Source organism: Eimeria tenella, genomic scaffold, assembly GCF_000499545.2.
Source record: "Eimeria tenella Houghton genomic scaffold, Eth_scaff54, whole genome shotgun sequence".
Classification (NCBI taxonomy): Eukaryota; Apicomplexa; class Conoidasida; order Eucoccidiorida; family Eimeriidae; genus Eimeria; species Eimeria tenella.
Window position 1 is genome coordinate 43,782 of NW_013543408.1, and position 17,905 is coordinate 61,686.

A 17,905-nucleotide genomic window follows, 5' to 3' on the forward strand; every position below is an offset into this window, starting at 1 on the left:
GTCTCCGTCTCTTCCGGCAGCATCAGCCTTCATTTGTCTTCCTTGTCTGCGTGTAATTCACCAGCGTCCCTTCACTCTCTGGTTGTTCGTCGTGCTCTATTTCCCTGCTTCACTGCGTACGTATCAGCTGTAGGTCTCAATTGGCATAGGCTCCGCTAGCCCCTTCCGTTGTCTGCTTTGCGCTTGGTTTCATGGGTCTTGTCTCCATGCCCCTTCCCAAGCCAGCAGAAGTTAATACTGCTGCTGCAGCAGCTGCGCAGCAGAAGCAATTACGAGCTGAGGAAAAGAGGCCCAAGGATGGCATCTTATCTTCTTTCATGCATACTTTATACGCCGGACAGCCAGTATTCTAGCTGCTTTAGTGGCAAGCAGCGCAGCTCAGCGAAGACCGCGACTGCAGCGACCCCATCTGGTAACCCTTGTTGTCATGGTGACAGCGTTCAATGCAGGAAACCATAAACTCATGTGCCTGACATCTGAATATTTGAAACGTGTTTCTGTTTTTGCGCCTCCCGCGGGTCTGGCTGGTGTTGCTGCTGTTACAGCTAGTTCGGCTTCCGCTGCTGGCGGTGCTGCTATTTCCCTGTCCCTTCAGCGGTTTGTTTTTGGAGAAACTGCATGACGCTGCTGCTGTTGCCGCTGCTTCTGCCCGCAATGGCTTTTTATTGTGTGAGGCGCTGCTGAAGCGCTGCCAGGGCTTGCTGTAGTGTTTCTAGCCGGGCCTGAAGCTTTTGCTTGACGGACGGGGGCGCGCGTTTGTCGTAGCTGCAGCCAATGCAGGAAAAAAGAACAGCAGCAGTAGCGGCAGGAATAAAGGTAGTGGCAGCAGACGTTTTACGGCCTGCGCAGCAGAACGCTGAGCTCTCCCCGGAAAATGGAAAGCACAGTGGCATGGCTAGGCTAGCGCAGCTACAGTTGCCGTTCTCTGCTGCTCCAGAGCTACTGTTGCTGGTGCGGTAGCTCTTGGAACTGTTAAAGTGCTAATTCGTAGCAAGACAAACGCTTACTCAGGTGCTGTGACGCGTCGTTCCAGGTCCTGCAGCTTCCGCTGCAGCGACAGCCGATGGCGGCAGTTGCCTTCGGCAGCCTTTTGTGTCCTGCGCGCACTTGGAGCACGACTGCTGCCGCCGCCTTCCCCAAAGGAGGCAGCGACCTCTAACTCCAGAGCGCGGTCCCCGCGAGAGTTGCTTCTGCTTCCAGGCAGCATCACGACTCGGGAGAGGAAAGAGCGTCGCCTAAATGGCATTAGATCATCTTCTTTCTTTTCCACCTGCTTGTTCTGATGTAGCTGCTGGTGCTCGAGGACTGAGATGGAGAAACTTTTCGAAGGAAGGTCACAGAGACCGGCCATTAGCGGCACTGCTTCCTTCAAGGATGTCAGCATTATTTCATCAGTGCAGCGCACAGAGACGGAGCAGCCCCCTCTGTTCCCTGTCTCACCGGCATCTTTGTTTAGCATTGCGCCGGCAGCGCAGCTGGCATCCCCTGCGTGGTGTGGCTGCTGTTGCTCAGATGGTTGCTGCTTCTGAGGCCTTTTGTTGGCCTCTTGCATGGCCCGTCTCACGGAAGCAACAGCAGTGCGAACCACTTGTACGGCGGTCTCTGCCTGTAGATCCCTGTAAGCTGCAAACAAAATACGTCCCTGAGATGCATCTCCTAAAATCGTAAGCAATTTCAGCAGCTGCAGATGAACACCCAAAAAGACTAGTGGCCAACGAGACGAATGCCGAGACGTTGAAAACAAGGAGGCAGAGAAACCAGAGGCGAATAAAAGGAAATGCAGAGGGAGCCTCTCCTGTGGGAAGCCGTTCGCGACATCCTTGACACAGAAAACGGCACAGCGCAGCGGCTGTTACAAAGCATGTGCACCCCCGATCTCACCTCCTGCTACCGGCCAGGCGCTGCACAACAGTGGCTGAAAGGCGCTTGCCGGAGCAAAGCTCTGTCCATTATTGTCGTAGCTGCCGCTCTTCTTGCCGCTGCCTCTGCCGTCAGCTTCAGACTTGGGGACAATGCTAAACAGCGCCAAGTAGATCGCTTCAGAAATGAACGGAGCAAATGGATGCAGTGCCCGCACAGTGTCGTGATATATACGCCCCAGCACTGCTGGCCACAGGCGCCCTCGCGCCCGCAATCTGTCTTCTTCCTCTTGCGGGTGCTGTTGCTGAATACGTTGCCGCTGCTGTTGCTCTGAGCTGCCGTGGTGAGATTTACACAGCGTGTCAGCCAGTTTCATTTCCGTCTGAGCAGCAGGCAGAATCCAGTCTGACAAGTCCTCCCAAAACTCCCAAAACCGCGCAGCGGCAGCAGCGACGTGCCCTCCTTGGAGATGTGAGTAGACATCATCGCACATCCGGCTAGTGCTGCTGCAGAGCGAATACAGGATAGCACAACAAACGGAAGGCAAATTGCTTCGCTGCGAGCACCAACCGTTGTAGCACGGTGCAGGCACAAGTTTCCCAGCTGCTTCCAACGGGAATGGCTGCGATAGCATCAATCGCGCATGCAGCAACACCCATGACTGAAGCTACGTTAGCAGCTATACTGAACAAAGGTGTGCGTTCATGTGCCGAAAAGTCAGGCACCTGAGAGCAGACCGCTGCGGCAGAGAAAGCCGAGCTGAGTAAGTGGAGGTACACCCCAGCCCTTGCGACGCTTCAGCCGCGCAGCTCTCGCAAGCCTGCAATCTTTCCCTTAACAGCTGTAGCAACCTTCGGAGCGCAAGGCAGCAAACAAGAAGTAGAGACATGCACACGCTGCAGGCTCCGAATTATCTAAGACGTACAGAGGCATTGGAGTAAGAAGGCGACCATAGCAGCACGCGACATATGCAGCACACGAAAATAAGAGCAGCGTCTAGAAACAAGCAAAGTGGCAAAAGCCACAGGGTAGGCGCTAATAAAGAGCTGCTACGAGCAACCGAAAGAGAGGCAACAACGGAAGGCAATAAATAACCTGAGAGTAGAGGAGAAACACCAGTTGGGGTTCATCGAGGCACCTGGCGCCATTCCATATCTTGGTGAGGCCCCTTGAAGCTCGCTGCACTTTACATGCGTCAATCGAAGACAGTCGACGGGCACCACAGCAAGCCAGTAAAGACATTCTGCGGCAGAGACGGCAAACAAGAGGAAAGAGATCGAAACGCGCAGGGATAAGCCCCAGCAGCACTCTGTAATGGAGCCCTTGCAGTAGATACGCTGTAAGTGTTTTTCTGCTGGAGCAGTGCCAAGTGGTTTTGAAAAAATTCAAGTGACTGTGCGGGTGGTGCCAAACCTGAGGGCGTCGGCCCCATACTGAGTGATCCACTGGTCCATTTGCGTCTTGGGCGCGTTCCCTTTAGACTTGCTAAGTTTGTGACCCCGCATATCTGTAAGGAGAGGATGCAGCACCACTCTTGACAAAGGCAGCACGCCGCACAAGGCTACAGACAGGAGCAGCTGTCGAGCCACCCAAAAGGGAAGAATGTCGTGCCCAGTCACCAAACATGAATAAGGGTAAAGGCGTGGGAACAAAAAACTAGAGGAGTTCTCAAGACCCTCCTGGAGTCGCTGCTGTTGCTTTTGATAATCAAACAATGCACTGTCCGCATGGGAGACGCGCCCGCTTTCCTGGGCTTTTGGATACTCTCGCTGCTGCTGCTTCAGCGGCTGCTGCTGCTGCTCTTGAGTCTGTTTTCCGGATGTAGCTGCCCCATAGCGTTTGGAAAATGTCTCCTCCGCGTGGAAGAGGGATGTGAGTGGCCACAAAGCGGAGGAAAACCACGTGTCCAGGACGTCTGTGTCCTCCAGGATTTCGAATTCTGTCGCGTGCTGCACGTGCTGCTGCATGTGCTGCTTTTGCTGCTGCCGTTGTTGCTGCCGAATAAAAGCGACAGCCTTGCGCCTCGCAGTGGCTTCGTCGAGTGCGGCCACCGCAAACTCCTTCCCTGTCGACGCATCCCCTGCTGCTCCTGGCCCCGGCCCTGCGTTTTGTGAGCAGCAGCAGGGGCCCAACTGAGGCAAAGATGCACGCGAAGCAGATGCTGCATCAAGTCCCTCTGTCTTTTGCAGTCCCGACTGTTGCTGCAGCTGTTCCTGCTCCTGCCTTTGCTGCAGTTCGTGAAGTGCAGCTGAGTATGCTTCGAAGAGGTTCGCTCTTATTTGGCTGCACGAAGAGCCACGTTTGCCCTTAGAAGTCCCCAGAGCTGCCTGCGAATGGCAGCGGTCGAGGACCCTTGCAGCTGCAACAATTCGCTGACAGAGAGGCACTTCCTGTTCCTGCTGTTGCTGCAGGTGCTGGTGCTGCTGCTGGTTCTTGAAGCGAACAAGGTATGCTGGGACAGGAACCCCCCACCAGCCTTGTCTGCTGATACACCAAGTGCGGTCTGACTGCAGCTGCTGCAGCAGCTCCGGGAAATACCGTCCTGGGATTACGTCAAGCCCATTTGCATCCGTGTATGTTGCGCTACTGCTCCCGTTGTTCGTGCTGCTGGCGCCCCTGCTGCTGCTGCTTTCGATTTCTTTGTTGGAGGCACTGGTTAGAGGAAGAGGTAAGGGCAAGGCAGTGCCAACGCCTTGTAACCATGTTGAGCTCGTGAAGTATGCGTCCTGCTGCACCTGCTGCTCGTGCGATTGCAAGGTTTTGTTCTGAGGTGAGCACAGGAGTTGAACAACACGGGGAGCAACGCGATCAGTAGCAAAGAACCATTGGGGCTTTGCCCTAGTGACTGTAGCTTGCCCATTCAAAGTGGAAACGAACTCACCCGGCTGTTGCCGGCTTAGGTGTACCTGCGCGCCCTCTGTCAGCAATAAGATAGCTAGCAGGGCTTTCTCTCTTGCAGCTTGCTGCTGTTGCTGCTGCTGTAGGCTCGTCCCCACAGCATGGCGAAGGGCTGCGGCGACGCATGCGGCCAGCTGTGCTCTTCCTGGGACGGCTTCCCACTGAAGAGCAGCAAACGCAGGAAGCAGGTCTCTCCGGTCGTTATTGGGCTGGATGCTGCTGCTGCTGCAGCCATTTGTACTGTGGCAGTTGGTGCTCGTACTGGCGTTGCTGCTGGTGCTGCTACTGCACGTGCAGTATGATATGTGATGACTGGCTGCTGCCACATGCGGATGTTTTCTATCTCCTCTTTCCTGCAGCAGCACAGGTACGCTGCGCTGCAGCAGCGGCACACAGACCTGTTTTCCTTTCAGCTGGTAGAAAATAGATGAGTCGTCTGTGACCGCAGCACACACTTGAAGAAAGTCTTGCAGAGATCCCACGGGAACCAGAAGACGCTGCAGCTCTTCTGTAGCATCGCAGCCTTTGCTGTTGCTGCTGCCGCTCCTGCGACTGTTGCTGCTACTACTGCTAGCTTTGCTGCAGCTGCTCCTAGTGATGATGCTAGCGTCGTCGTCGCTGCCGTTGCCACCGCTGCTACTGCTGCTGTTGGTGGCTGACGAGCCGTTACTAATAGGCAGCTCTACAAACAACCCTCCATCCCACTTAGCAGCCTGCAGCAAAGAAGTTAGCAGCTTTTCTTGGCACTCTTCACCTCCTTCGCTTTTCTGTTGTTGTTGCTGCCGCTGCTGCTGGTCAGTGAGATGGGTTTCCTTCACTTCTAACAGTTCGTTGGGAACAACGACTGTGAAGTGTCTGTGTTCTTTTCCCCTGAGGGCCTGCAGAGGGTGCAGCTGCCTCCTCAGGAGTCCGCTTTCATGCAGCAAGACAAAGGCTTGGCGAGTCAGCGAGACTGCAGCAGCAGAAACGGTGCAGCACGCACTCGCCCACCAGCAACCCAGGCCAAGGCTGCGCTGCTGCCGCTGGATGTGCGTCCAACAAATGCGCAGCCAACGCTGCAGCAGACCCAGCTGCTGCTCGCACTCACGGGTGCTGCAGCTGCATCTGCCGGAGTCATTGCTGCTGCTGCCGCGGCATTCCTGCATCAAACTGTTACTGCCAAGTCCTCGTAAAGATAATTCCCGCGTTTGCTGCGGCTCCCTCATGCACAGCTGCTGCCCGTACAGCTGCAACCCCCGCCCCTCAAGGAACGCGTTGCTGACGATGGAGCGGAGACAGTGACTGCAGCAGCGCGGGACATAAAGGCCTTTTTTTCTTCTTTTGCTGAGGTGCCTCTCAAGCAGAAGCTGTAGCCCCATGCCTGCGTGGTCCACCCCGGGGACCCAGAATGACCGCAGCACATGCTGCTGTAGCTTCTCCGACTGCTGTTTCTGCTGCTGCTTCCTCATCCACTCCTGTGGCGTCCCGTCCCACGGCTCCTCGCCTTTTTTCTGTTGCCTCTCTTCACTCTGTCGCTGCTGCAGCTGCTTCTGCTGCTGCTTCTGCTGCTTCTGCTGCTGGCCCAGCGGTGGGTGCGTGCTCGCTTCCCTCTGTCTTTGAAAACGAAACAAAACGTCTTCAATAGTCAAACTCATGAAGTGCCCCGCATGCAACGATCCAGTTAAGTTGGGGGGAGCCATGCAAAAAACCTTTACGCCCCCTGCGCACTCCTCTGTTGCTGCTCTTGGTGGTTCTGCTGCTTGTGCCTTTTCCGGTGCTGTTTCCTCCGTCAGTTTCATGGGTTCGAAGAGACTCTCAGACTCCCACCACTGCAGCAGCGTACTCTCCATCTCTGTAAACGGGAATATTGGATGCGCTTGCAGCGCGGCTCGTGCTGTTGCTGCAGCAGACATCCCCGTGCCCGTCGTGTCGATGTCGCTCCTGCTGCTGTCCAAGCTCGTTTCTCTAGGTTGGCCAGTGTTGCTTGAAGCAGCAGCAATGGGCTCACGTAGTCTGGGCTGTCCATTGTGATGAGTTCTCTGCCGTTTGAATAGTGCCGTTGGTAATGCTGCTATCGTCCCTTCTGCGGCACTTCGAGGCCGCTCTTGCTGGCGTGTGGGGTCGGAAGTAGCTCCAAGAAGGCCTTCAAGAGGGCAGCAGATCCAAGCAGCCCTCTGGTTGAAGCCACGTGGGAGAGTGCTGGAAGCTCGAGAGACGGTAAAGCTATTGAGCGCTAGCAGCGGTGGCAGCAGCAATAGCAGGTTAAAGCTGGGGCATGTCATGGGGAGTTGTCCCCAAGTGTGACTTCCGGTGGTACTATTCTTGCGGATGCTTGTACGGACTCTGCCGTTGTTGTTGTTGCTCCAAGTGTATATACTGCTGGTGCCAGCGCTGCCAGTCCAGCTGTTTTTACTTTATCTGCTTGTCGCATCCACCAACGCAAAGATCGGATCAGGTCTTCTCCCTAAATCTTTGGCAAGTAGTTTCAAGTGCTTTTCAAGGTTTCCAGAGACTAAAAACTCTAAGACATCTGTAGAAGTGCAACGAGGCTTGCGGGGACCCCAGCTGTAGATAGGGGCCCCTCCGAAGCTGCTGCTCTAGATCCCTCAGCTGATTCCTCGGAAAGCTATTTTCTTCTTTTAATACAAAAGTAAACGGAGGGAGTTCGGTGTTTCTGAGACTCCTCACCGGACAGTTCCTGGTCTCGCCTGGCCCCCGTTCTGCCAGCAAGGGCTCCCGCGGAGCACGATGACAGTGGACCCACACCCTGAGTTAGACTGAGGTAACCAACCTTTCCCCACAACAGTAGCATGAACGCCCAGTATACATTCTCCAAGTGGAAGTCTGTATCAATTGAATGGAGATTATATGCAGCGCTGCAGCTGCGGCAGCACTACCTACCAAGAGCAGCCCCGATGTCCGTATTCAGCAAAATGCGCGATGTATGCGACCATTCCCTCAGTTTCTGTTGTCTGACTGGGAATTTCACCAACACAAGTGCACCCACTGGTGGTGCCCACTGGACCTCCACCACTTCACAGCCACACAACAGCCAGTCTAACAAGCAGTCAGTCTCCTACAACAGGAATGGGCCGACTAGTTCCAGCACCTCACGGGGAGCCAGGCAACTGCCGGACAGTGCCTCAGCACGCATGGTCGGGACCGAAAGACTCGTCGTCAAAAGACCCGTCTACCTTCCGCTTGGAGCCTCTTTGTCCCTCATCTACAACCGTAAAGTACCAAGACAAACCCTGTCGAGTGGTCGGCCCACTTTTGCTAGCGCATGGACCCTCCAGCTGCTACTTTCATAGTTAGCTGTCTAACACGCATCTCTGCGCCAGTGCCAGCTAGCAACGCATGAAAGAAAAGGTGTCGTGGCGAGCGTCCAGGACGCCATGGAGCTAGCTACCTAGCTGCCCAGCTAGCTACGCAGCTAGCTAACCCGCTCGCTAGCTAATCCACTGTAGGCACAGCCTGGCAAAAGGCCTTCCCGGCCCAGGTCCGTGCAACATTGCTGATCTCGCCTGCTGGCGAGCTAGGTACGGGTGCTGAAAGAGCGATTCACAAAGTGTCCTCTTCGTAACTAGGGGGTTGGGGCCCCTGGTCTGCGCTACGGAGAATGTTCCCCTGGCCCAGTTTTACGGGCTCTAAATCTTCTAGAGACAGACCCTCCAGAAGTTCACTGATGTCTATGATAGGCCCCGATCCTGCGTCTGGCTCACTGTCAGACTGGGCACTGTCTCCCTCATCCCCCTCCCGCTCTTGCTGCTGCTCCTGCCGCGCTCTGTCATGCGCCTCAGCCAGTTTCCTCGCTTTGTTGGCTTCCCGTCGCTTCAGCCCCTGCTGCTGTTTGCTGCTGGTGCTGCTGCTGCCGACGCGTATCTTCGCTGCACCTGTCGCTTTGGTGTAGCTGATTCGCGGGTCCTTGTACAACAGTACTTGCTTCCGCAGCTCTGCATCGTCCTCAAGGTCCTTCCGGAACTCTTCCATATCTTCGTCTTCTGCTGCAGCAGCACCACGACGCTGAGAGGCCCCCCTTCTCTTCCGGCTGTGCATGCCGTGTACTCTGAGGGGAGTCCCCTCAGCGCTGCCCTCGGGCCCCTGAGGGGCCCCCACGACTTCCCCGTCTTCGTCTATTCCCGTGCCGTCCTCTTCATGCTTCTGCAGTGTCCGCAACACCCACTGCCTCCTTCCCGTCTTTCGGAAGGGGTAGTGTCTCTTCACAAGCATCACAGGCCAAGGGGCCCCAGCGAGACCTTCCTGCTGCCCACAGCCGCCGCTGCTGCTGCTGCTGCTGGTGGACCAGTGTAAGTCCCGATCTAGGCAGTCGTCAACGAAACCTGACAAATTGATTCGCTGCAAGTCATAGCCCGCAGCAAAGTCTCCTGCGTGTAACAAGGCCCCCAAATGGCTCACTGTCGTTAACGGTTCCCCTTCAGGAACGCCGCTGGCACTACAACGCAGCAGCTCAACCTCCACCAAATTGCTGCTGCCGCTGCTGCTGCTCTTCGTCGCTGAGTCAAGGGTCCGCCCAGTCCCCGCTCCTCCTGCTTCTGCACTTGTGTCTACTGTCATCGCATCGTCCCCCGCAGCAGCTTCCTGCTGCTGCTGCTGCTTGTTCTGCTGCCTCTGGTGTCTTCTTCCATGCTGCTGCTTCTGCTGCGGCTGCTTCTGCTGCGTTTGCTGCAGTGGTGTAACGGCAACAATAAGGAAGTGTGAGAGATGCTTGCGGGTACATATGGGTTTAAACGTGTCCCTGAAATAAACATCGGCAGCCATGTCGAGGTGCCTTCCAGAAAAAGGGTCCGTCAGGTGCAGTGTGGACGATACTCTTGTGCACAGCGAGAGCGAAGGAAAGCCCCCAAAGGAATCCTGGGCCTTCTTGGCGGGAATGTAGACCAAGTCGTCGCGGCAGATGGCAGGAAGCTCCACGTACACCGTGTGCTTGTAGAAATACGTGTTACTGTTGCAGTCGTGAGATATGAGCTGCTTGCTGCTGCGGCTGCTGCAAGGCAGCCTGCTGCTGCAAAAGGATACAAAAGATGCTGCCGCTTGTTTATTCGGAAAATAAAAATCCAGGCCATCTCTTCGCTGTACAACCCTCAGGAGCTTCTGCAGCAAGTGCTGCTGCTGCAGCAGGAGCTGCTCCAAGAATAAAAACGTCCGCTTGTGGTCGCAGCGTTGTCGCACCTGCACCCGCGCGCCCCAACCTGCATGCGGCGTGAAGGCCTGAAAAAACGGAAAGTAGTACATGGATGTGTTGGAAGAAACACTAAATGGCAGAGAACAACGCCAAATGAAAACGTAACGTAAAAGACAGAGGTCTCAAGTGCGCCTTTCTTTCAAAAGAACTGCTGCAGGAGCCGCTGTCACCGCTGCCCCATGCTAGCGCCTAAGCTCTCAATCCGTTTCCACATCCCCGCAACTGCCTAGTAGGCAGTATTTTGAGCACTGCGATCATATTCATTCTAAGGCCCAGAAATTTTAAGCTCTTAAGGCGCAGAAGAAAGAAACCTTAGCCGCTTTGGATCCAGTCGGTCTAGCTAATCCTAGTACCAGTTTTCCCCAACGCAACAATGTACAACGGACCTCACGCGCTTAGTCCGCAGGGTCTCTCCTTAAACCTAATCTAACTGTCTGAATAAGCTACGAGAGAGAGAATCAGCTGGAGGGCGGCGACGGCGTAGAGACAAGCAGTGAATACTCCGTGCAGTCTTTGAGATCAAGCTTTTGTGCGCTTGCTTGGGGCTGCTGACCTGCTTGCATTCGTCGCATTGCATGTTGTGAACTAGCCCCGAAACATTGAATGACTGTTCTACCTCCGCCTTGCCCTCTAGCACGTCCGCTCTTGCGGTGAGACGCAGCAACAATTTGTTGCTGTGTGGCTCCGAGTAGAGCCAGCGGCAGTCCGATATGCGGGAGAGGCTCTTCAGGCCGCGAATTCGCTTGAGGCAAAGAGCTAGGAGCTCCCTGAGTTCAAAGGAAGCAGCAACAGCAGCACCAGCGCCGTAACCACAAAAAACAGCGCAGACTAACGCAGCAGTAGTGGCAGCACGACACGCATAACACGACAAGCATAAAGCGCAGTAGCGCGTGTACATTTAAGAGCAGCTCGGAGGCAGCCAGCGGGGAGAAAAGGAGGTGCAGAAGTCACACAATCCCATCTAAGGAGCCAGTCCTCCACGCAGCAGCTGGTGTGTGCGCTAAGGTTGAGGTGTACGCTGAGATCATGAGCAGATACACATACCGCGACTCAAGCTCACAAGACAGCCATTTGCCTTGGCTATCTTTGAAGCGGCCGCACTGTCTGCATCTGTCTACGACGAAGGTGCGACAGACTCTGCTGCTCAGGTCAATTTCGTCTTGGAGGCATGACAAACACTTATTGCGCGGGTGGGGGGGAGTCACAGCTCCACAGATGCAGCATAGCACGTGGCCCACGCCGACCGAGGGCCCCGCCATTGCCACAGCGAAGGCGCCAAGCGAGGCCGCACACAACGTGGGCTGTATGAGCAGCTCGGCAAGGGAAAATAATCAGAAAACGCCGCAGCACTCATTCAATCCTGTGGCAGCTGCTGCAGCTGCGGCAGAAGCAGCAATGGATGCGGTTGAAGCTGCAGCGGCGAGAAAGCAACTGCAGTGGCGCTGGTGCCACAGCCGCTGCAGCAGAGAGAAACGTCAAATCACTGCAGAGTCTAGCTTTTCCCCAGTCAACTGTCAACGAACAAGAGTGGGAGCAACACGGGCGAGCTCCAAAGTGGCAAGGGTTTACAAACACGGGGAAATGGCAAGGGTAATGAGACTCTTTCATGTAGCAGCTGTGTTGATCATTTTGCTTCTCAATTGCAACAGAAGAAAATTTGGAAAACAAACTAGTGGACAGCATGCAACGTCGAGAAGGCTCTTCTAAATGGCCCCACACCCAATATACGCAGTCCCAAAGGCGGGCCCGCGCATGCGAAGAAAAGGAAAGAATAACAGAGGCTTTGTACGTAGTGGAAAAAGATAGTAATAGAACAGACAAGAAGATCCAGCAAAAGGCGAAAGCAACTCTGATGTTGGTTTGGAGATGAATGGTGATTCCACTGCTTTTCAGTGTGGATGCTCTTTGTGTGGACCTCAACATGCTCTCGGCTACTCTTCGGGGAAAATGCGATGAGCTAAGCAGGGCTTCCAGAACAATAGAGCCCGTTTCACCAAGCAGCGTAGGTCGATGAAATGGCTTCGTTGCTGCCTTCCTGTGCGTAGCACGCATGTAATCTAAGCGCTCAGAGACTACGGCAGTGGATGCTTTGCTCTGAGGAGCTAGCCACTTTAGAGTTCTGCTGTACACATCTACTTTATCACAATCTGGGAACTAAGCTACACAGCCTACTGCCACGTTGTCACAGTGATTACAGTAGCATACTCTGCAACACTGTATCAGCCTCCATGGATTCCTTGATTCTGAAAGAATGCCACGTTCACTTTGTCTTCCATCAAATTTGTAAAGTTGTGCAGTTTCAAAAATGATTCGAAGCGCCCCATATATGGCGATCATTTGACCTTGTGCAGTCGCTTGGGCGCTTAGTTGTGGACATTCCTTTTTTACTTATTGCAGTGAGGTTTCCAGTCGTCTGGCCAGTTCGGAGCTTCTTTGCAGGCGATACTGAGTTGTCCAACTCACCAAAGCCTCCAAATCCAGAGAGAGTATTGTTCCAGTCGTCCGGCCGGCTGGGAGCCCCTTTGTGGGCAATACTGGGTTGTCCAGCCCAGCAAAGCCTCCAAGTCCAGAGAAAGTAGTGTACTTTCAAGGTTAAGTGAGACAAAGGTCCGTAATGTACCACAGACCTGATGGGGCAAAGTGGAGACGAAATGGTGAGGTCAACTGCAAACTCACCTCACAAGGAGCTTCAGTCAGCACAGGCTAAAAGCTCGTTGTGTATTTTCGTCTAGTGATCTCCTTTCCAGACAGCCACGCCAGTTATATCAAAATTTGATCAGTCTCAAAGCGGCTGAACCGGTGTCGTACAGGATGCCACCCTCATAAAAAGGGCTGCACTTCACAGCTTCAGAGTAAAGCTTTCTAGTTCCCTGGGTTTAAAATTTGGGCATTTGCAAATATGGGCAAGGGGATCGCTGGTCCATGAGTAATAAACACTCAGTTTGCATTTTCTCGGCTGAGCTGAGTTGGAAAACAAGCACCAATTGCTCTAATGGCAGCCGAAATTCACATTATCACACCGTTGCGCGCGGAGTGTGGTTTTCCACGAAACTTCGGCCACGAGTTTCAAAGACATGAATTGCAGCTTACTGCAAAGTGTTTATTGTCAGTCTGCATTCACGCGCTATCTACAGAGGAGACTTGTTTTTGCAACAGACCTCTGTGATGCCTTCTTTCTTGCTTCAGCTGCAACGAGTGGTGCAAGGGCGTGAGTGCAAAGAGCAGAATGGTATAGGCTCTAACCGAGGCAATAACCACGAAGGATGCGAGTCAAAATAGACGAAATTTACAAAAAAGCCTCGCAAAGTCATTCATCTTCAGGTAGCTCTTACGATTTTCTCTCCCTACCTGCGTTTACACCTCACTGTAGAGTGGTGTCGTCCAGATGAACAGAAGAGCACTCAGTTGCTGGATTCACCCGCTTGCATAGGAGATGAAAGAAGCAGGATGTTGCGCAAAACCCACCACGCAGAGGACGCAGTTCTTCCGAGCAGGCTCTTCTCTGTTGCTCGGTCCGATTTCTCTTTTCACTGAGGGCCCCAGGAGAAGCACTTGAAGATCTAACTGCTGTCAAAGTAGGCAGGCGCGCGAAGTACTGCAGAAAAACAGCACTTCAAAAAAAACAGCAAATTTTGGCGTGAAAGAGCAGTGTTCCAATGTTTCTATGGGGAAGGCAGGGACTTAATTTCTTCAGCTCGTCCCTTGCCTGTGTTGCATGCTTGCAGTTTGTTCACTTGCCACTACTACATAAAGTATTTCTACTCTACGCCTCTCCGAAAAGCTCATGCTATCCTGTGTTTGCCCAACCCTCTCCAGCAAGGGAGCTTAGGATATGCAAAAACATACAGAGAGGCTTGCCTGTCATGCGCAGCACGATACGTCCTTGCTCACGGCCTCCAGAAGAAGAGGTGATCTCGAGCGTATGCACATGCTCATGCAGTACTGTACACCCAGCAACTCAGCACAAGTATAACATTCCAAAGATACAAACTGAGCATACGCTGGTTGCCATGCATTACGATGAGTTATGCACTCGGGAAAATGGAGGGATTGAACCAATGAGAGAACAAATGCTTGAAATCAGTCAAAGGCAGTTCGCCGTACATCGATCCATTGATAGTCCAGAGGCTGTATTAAGGACGCAGGATTCCAATCTCTCTGCAAAGAGTTGAATGGCCTAGGAAAGGCAGAGCAAAAGTATCGAACCATTGGGACTGAGAGCACAACAAGCTATGGAAAAGGAAGGAATAAGGATGACGGACGTGTCGATATTATTCACGGTGTGATGTTCCGCTGAAGGAACGTACGTGCATGTTTGGCCAGCCTTCAAGCGAACACTGCAAAAAAAAAACATGCAAGCAAACATGAGGAGCCACCAATGGAACACGCCGCTCCATATTTCACTGAACCGAGGTCTCTAGGCAGTGGGAAACATGTATACGGTCATCTCACCTCTTCGACAATGGTAATATTAAAAAGTAACCCCAGCATTACTGTCTTGAACTGTTCTGAGGTGTCACATTGGAAAAAAGCTGCGGCGCCATCTTCATGTTGCTTATTTTAAGGCTCGTTTTCCCATAAACCAGGCAGCGGGTGCATGGCTGTTCTCTAATTTAAGAACATGTTTCGAAAGGTATTGTTCATGCATCAGCCAAAATGCTTCGATATAGACCACTGCACCGAGAAAAGGGGCATGTTTCGCCGGCATTTCAGTCGAAAATGCTGCAGAAAGGAACTCAAAAATCTTTAGGAGCTTGCACAGTGAGATTCACTGTTTACAGATTACGCGCGGCCTCCACTCTTTGAAAGGCTCACTTTGCCGTCTTACAGTATGCTCTGTAGACAAATTTTGAATAAACCACAAGATCTCCCTCAAGACATATTTTGCCTGCAAGCCAACGCAAGTCAGACTGAAATGCCTGCGCCCCTACTTTGGATGCAAAATGTACTGGATAGGCAAAGGTATGTGGCCAGCATCCCTGATTGCGACAAAACAGTATAGAATGACACAGAATCAACTGCAACCATTAAACTTAGCCTAAGCAGGAGAAGTACCCATTCATCTTGCAGAAGTGGAAAGTTGAAGCGCAGTGGACCAGGCAGCGGGGCTGATGGCGGGACCTCGTCAATTTTCCTATGACTGTCACGACCTTCACGAAAAATAGAAGTGAGAGCGCTCCGCGCATTTGAAAGCGCTTCTCGGGCTCTATGTCTTACCCTTGGTGCACTTCGACCGGTTTTCCCACTTGCTCCCGCTTCAGCATGCTCGCTTCTTCCGCTTTGTTCACTTTCATCTGTGCGTTGAGTTTGAATGCAACACGCTTCTTCATACGAAGGCAGTGAAACTGGTCGCACTGTTGCATCCTGGCTTCTTGCAGGCTTTTCACAATTATGGCTGCCTTTGGTTGCGTTGCCACACGCCTCTTCATATGTGGGTAGTTCATCTGCTGCCGGTGTGCGAAGTCCACCTCCTGCGTTCTCTGCAGTGCCAATGCTGCTCTGGCCGTGATAAGTGCACGCCTCTTCATATGACGGCAAACCAACTCCCTCATTCCCACTCGTTGGAAAGGTGGAAGGATCATTGGAGCCTGTAGGTTGCACGCGCTAGCGAAAGGGGAGACGCAAAATCCCACAAGTCCGCTCATCCACAAGGCGCACATTGGTATGTTCGGAAAATAAAAAGAATGAAACGACAACTAGCTGTCAAATACAGATAGGTCTATTCTTCGTTGTTCGGAAGGCTGCCAAGGATGGACTACTGTTGAGGCGCGCTTGTAGCAAAAGCCTTACTTGGTCGGAGAGCCTCCTACGCGAAACCTCTAATTCCTTCCTAGCCTTAATGTGAAGCGCGCAGTGAGTAATGAGGAATACCAGGGCGCTCAGGTGCAGCAGGAAAGACAGCGGGCTAGAAAGAAGGTTTAGTGTTCTTGCCCTTAGCTGATTTCTTTGGGCGCCAAGCGGCATCCCAGAATCTAGCAAGACTGACCCAAAAGAGGTGCTAGCCGAAGCATTGATATTCTCAGAGTGCACGCCTGTAGTCATTTCGAAGCAACCACGTTGACCCATCAGCCCACTGAGGAGGCCCCCACACAAGATGGCGTTCAATGAAACGTTGCACGCGTAAGGACAGCAAACAGATAAAGAGGCAATGAATAATCAGTTGGATCATAATGATTCGAGGACTTCAGGTGGCACATCCTGGAGCAGGCGAACGTGGGGTTATTGGAAGTCATCGATGTGCAGTGGGTACAGCACATCGACGGCGTCCGATAACTTCAAGTGCAGCAGGTTTCTAATTTGAACGGAACTTGGTACAATTCAGCCCTTATGTTACTAGATAAGCTGCTGAATATTGTGCCTAATTTTGAAAAGTTTGGTTTTGGATGTTGCTGTAAGCCAATGGATGGGACACCAAGTACCTTGCTTCCAGAGTTTATCTGCCTGGAGTGTGAGAACGAGTCTCTCTACACCATGTATGAGCACTTCGTGCAGACTACTCAGGGTTGCCGAAATTTCTAGGCAATTTAAATGCAATTGCAGCTAAGGAAAAGGCCCGTTAACTGGGTTTTTGTACCCCGCCGACTCTTTAGGACTACGGATTTAGGAACATCTTCCACTTATCACAAGCCAACGTGAACCTCTTCTTCGAGCGCTCACTTTTGTACTCTGGCCGTTCACCGCGCATATTTCCGTTGTCATTTTCTCTTCTTGCTTGGCTTATGTTCTACAATGAGGTTTCTTTTCGTTTCAGGTTGAAAACGTCTCCCAGGATGTCAACTGAGTGTTCCCAAACGCACCTTCGGTGTAGTGAACAGGGCTCTCTGCTACTACTAGTAACTTCCCTGAGAACGAACTAGGTGTACTTCTAACGAATTCTCTACCTTCGACAAATATCTCATGAAACAGCATCAAATAATCAATCATCAGTTACCCCTCAAGTCTGTCTATGGAATATTCTTGAAAAGCAGAGAATCACACTTCTGACTAACCACCTTGGGTCTGTGCCTCGCTCGCGTCATCGCCAGGCCTAACTTGAGGATATTAACGAACACTCCTGGTCGCTGCATGCTATCTCGCGTATAAATTGTCATTGGTTTTTACTAGTCATAAGCTGTCTGTGTTCCTTCGGTGTAATTTCCTCTAGAGGTCACCATTTTAGTGCGTGCGCAAAAAAGTGGGCTACACAGATACTGCAGTTCGAGCACCGTAGGGTCGCTGTGACTTTTACGGACCACATAACTCAGAAATAGATTGATATAGCAAAGACATTATCTCGAACTTAATTGTTCTACTGAAGCGATGCTTAACTTCAGGTCGCTTTGTTCAAAGACGCTTCCAGTCAGGGTGCATGATCTCCAGATGCTGTGGGACAAGCGCTCCACTGATGAGCTTTCGCTTCGACTAAAAACATAGCTTCTTTTCCTTCAACCGAAACATTCACTGTGAGCAAATTCTAAAGCTTTATTCTAATATTCTGTTTCAAGCAGGGAATGAACATTGGTGGAGCGCCAGAATGCCACGTTCTATGCAAGCTTGAATGCAGTGAACAAGCTCGCTGCATTCAAACTCGGAGAGGAAGCTCTCCTCATCCCACTGTAATTTAGGTACGGAGAAAGAACACCCGACTGAGCCATATACTTTCGGCGTGGCTATCACTCGGTGGATGGTAGGGCATCACTGAAATGGGGTATTACTGCACGTAGATGCCTGTCTTTCTAGCAGAATTCCGTGAAGCTGTCCTGAATAGTTGGTAGAAAGTTCCTTAGAGTAGTAAAAATGCAGCCTTTGGGCCAGATGTACAGCTTGTTGCCCTCGCACCGCTGCAACGGCTTCTGAACTGCACGTGCACCTGGAAACGATCTGCAGATTGTATGGCCTGCTACGAGTGCTATTCTTGGAAATAAGTTTTCGGGATCAGTAGAGGCTCTGGTGGAGGCTTTGTTCGCGCCATTTAACCAGATGTTG

At 52.5% G+C, this 17,905-nt stretch overlaps 3 protein-coding genes across 3 annotated transcripts; 1 reads left to right on the top strand and 2 right to left on the bottom strand.

The window, feature by feature from the left end:
- Nucleotides 1-1,003: 1,003 nt before the first annotated feature.
- Nucleotides 1,004-7,019, bottom strand: ETH_00014365 (tRNA synthetase, putative; the record flags this gene model as incomplete). The annotated part of the gene is made up of 5 exons (XM_013377505.1): nt 1,004-1,623; nt 1,882-2,366; nt 2,586-2,711; nt 2,999-3,103; nt 3,274-7,019. 5 exons carry the CDS (start codon nt 7,017-7,019, stop codon nt 1,004-1,006), a joined length of 5,082 nt encoding a protein of 1,693 aa, XP_013232959.1.
- Nucleotides 7,020-7,547: 528 nt separating this feature from the next.
- ETH_00014370 (uncharacterized protein) lies at nt 7,548-8,048 on the top strand (the record flags this gene model as incomplete). Its single annotated transcript, XM_013377506.1, has 1 exon — nt 7,548-8,048. One exon carries the CDS (start codon nt 7,548-7,550, stop codon nt 8,046-8,048), a length of 501 nt encoding a protein of 166 aa, XP_013232960.1.
- A 250-nt stretch (nt 8,049-8,298) lies between these two features.
- On the bottom strand, nt 8,299-11,199 carry ETH_00014375 (NMD3 protein, putative; the record flags this gene model as incomplete). The annotated part of the gene is made up of 3 exons (XM_013377507.1): nt 8,299-9,966; nt 10,494-10,707; nt 10,985-11,199. The coding sequence occupies 3 exons, from the start codon at nt 11,197-11,199 to the stop codon at nt 8,299-8,301; spliced, it is 2,097 nt and encodes a 698-aa protein (XP_013232961.1).
- Between the last annotated feature and the right edge of the window lie 6,706 nt (nt 11,200-17,905).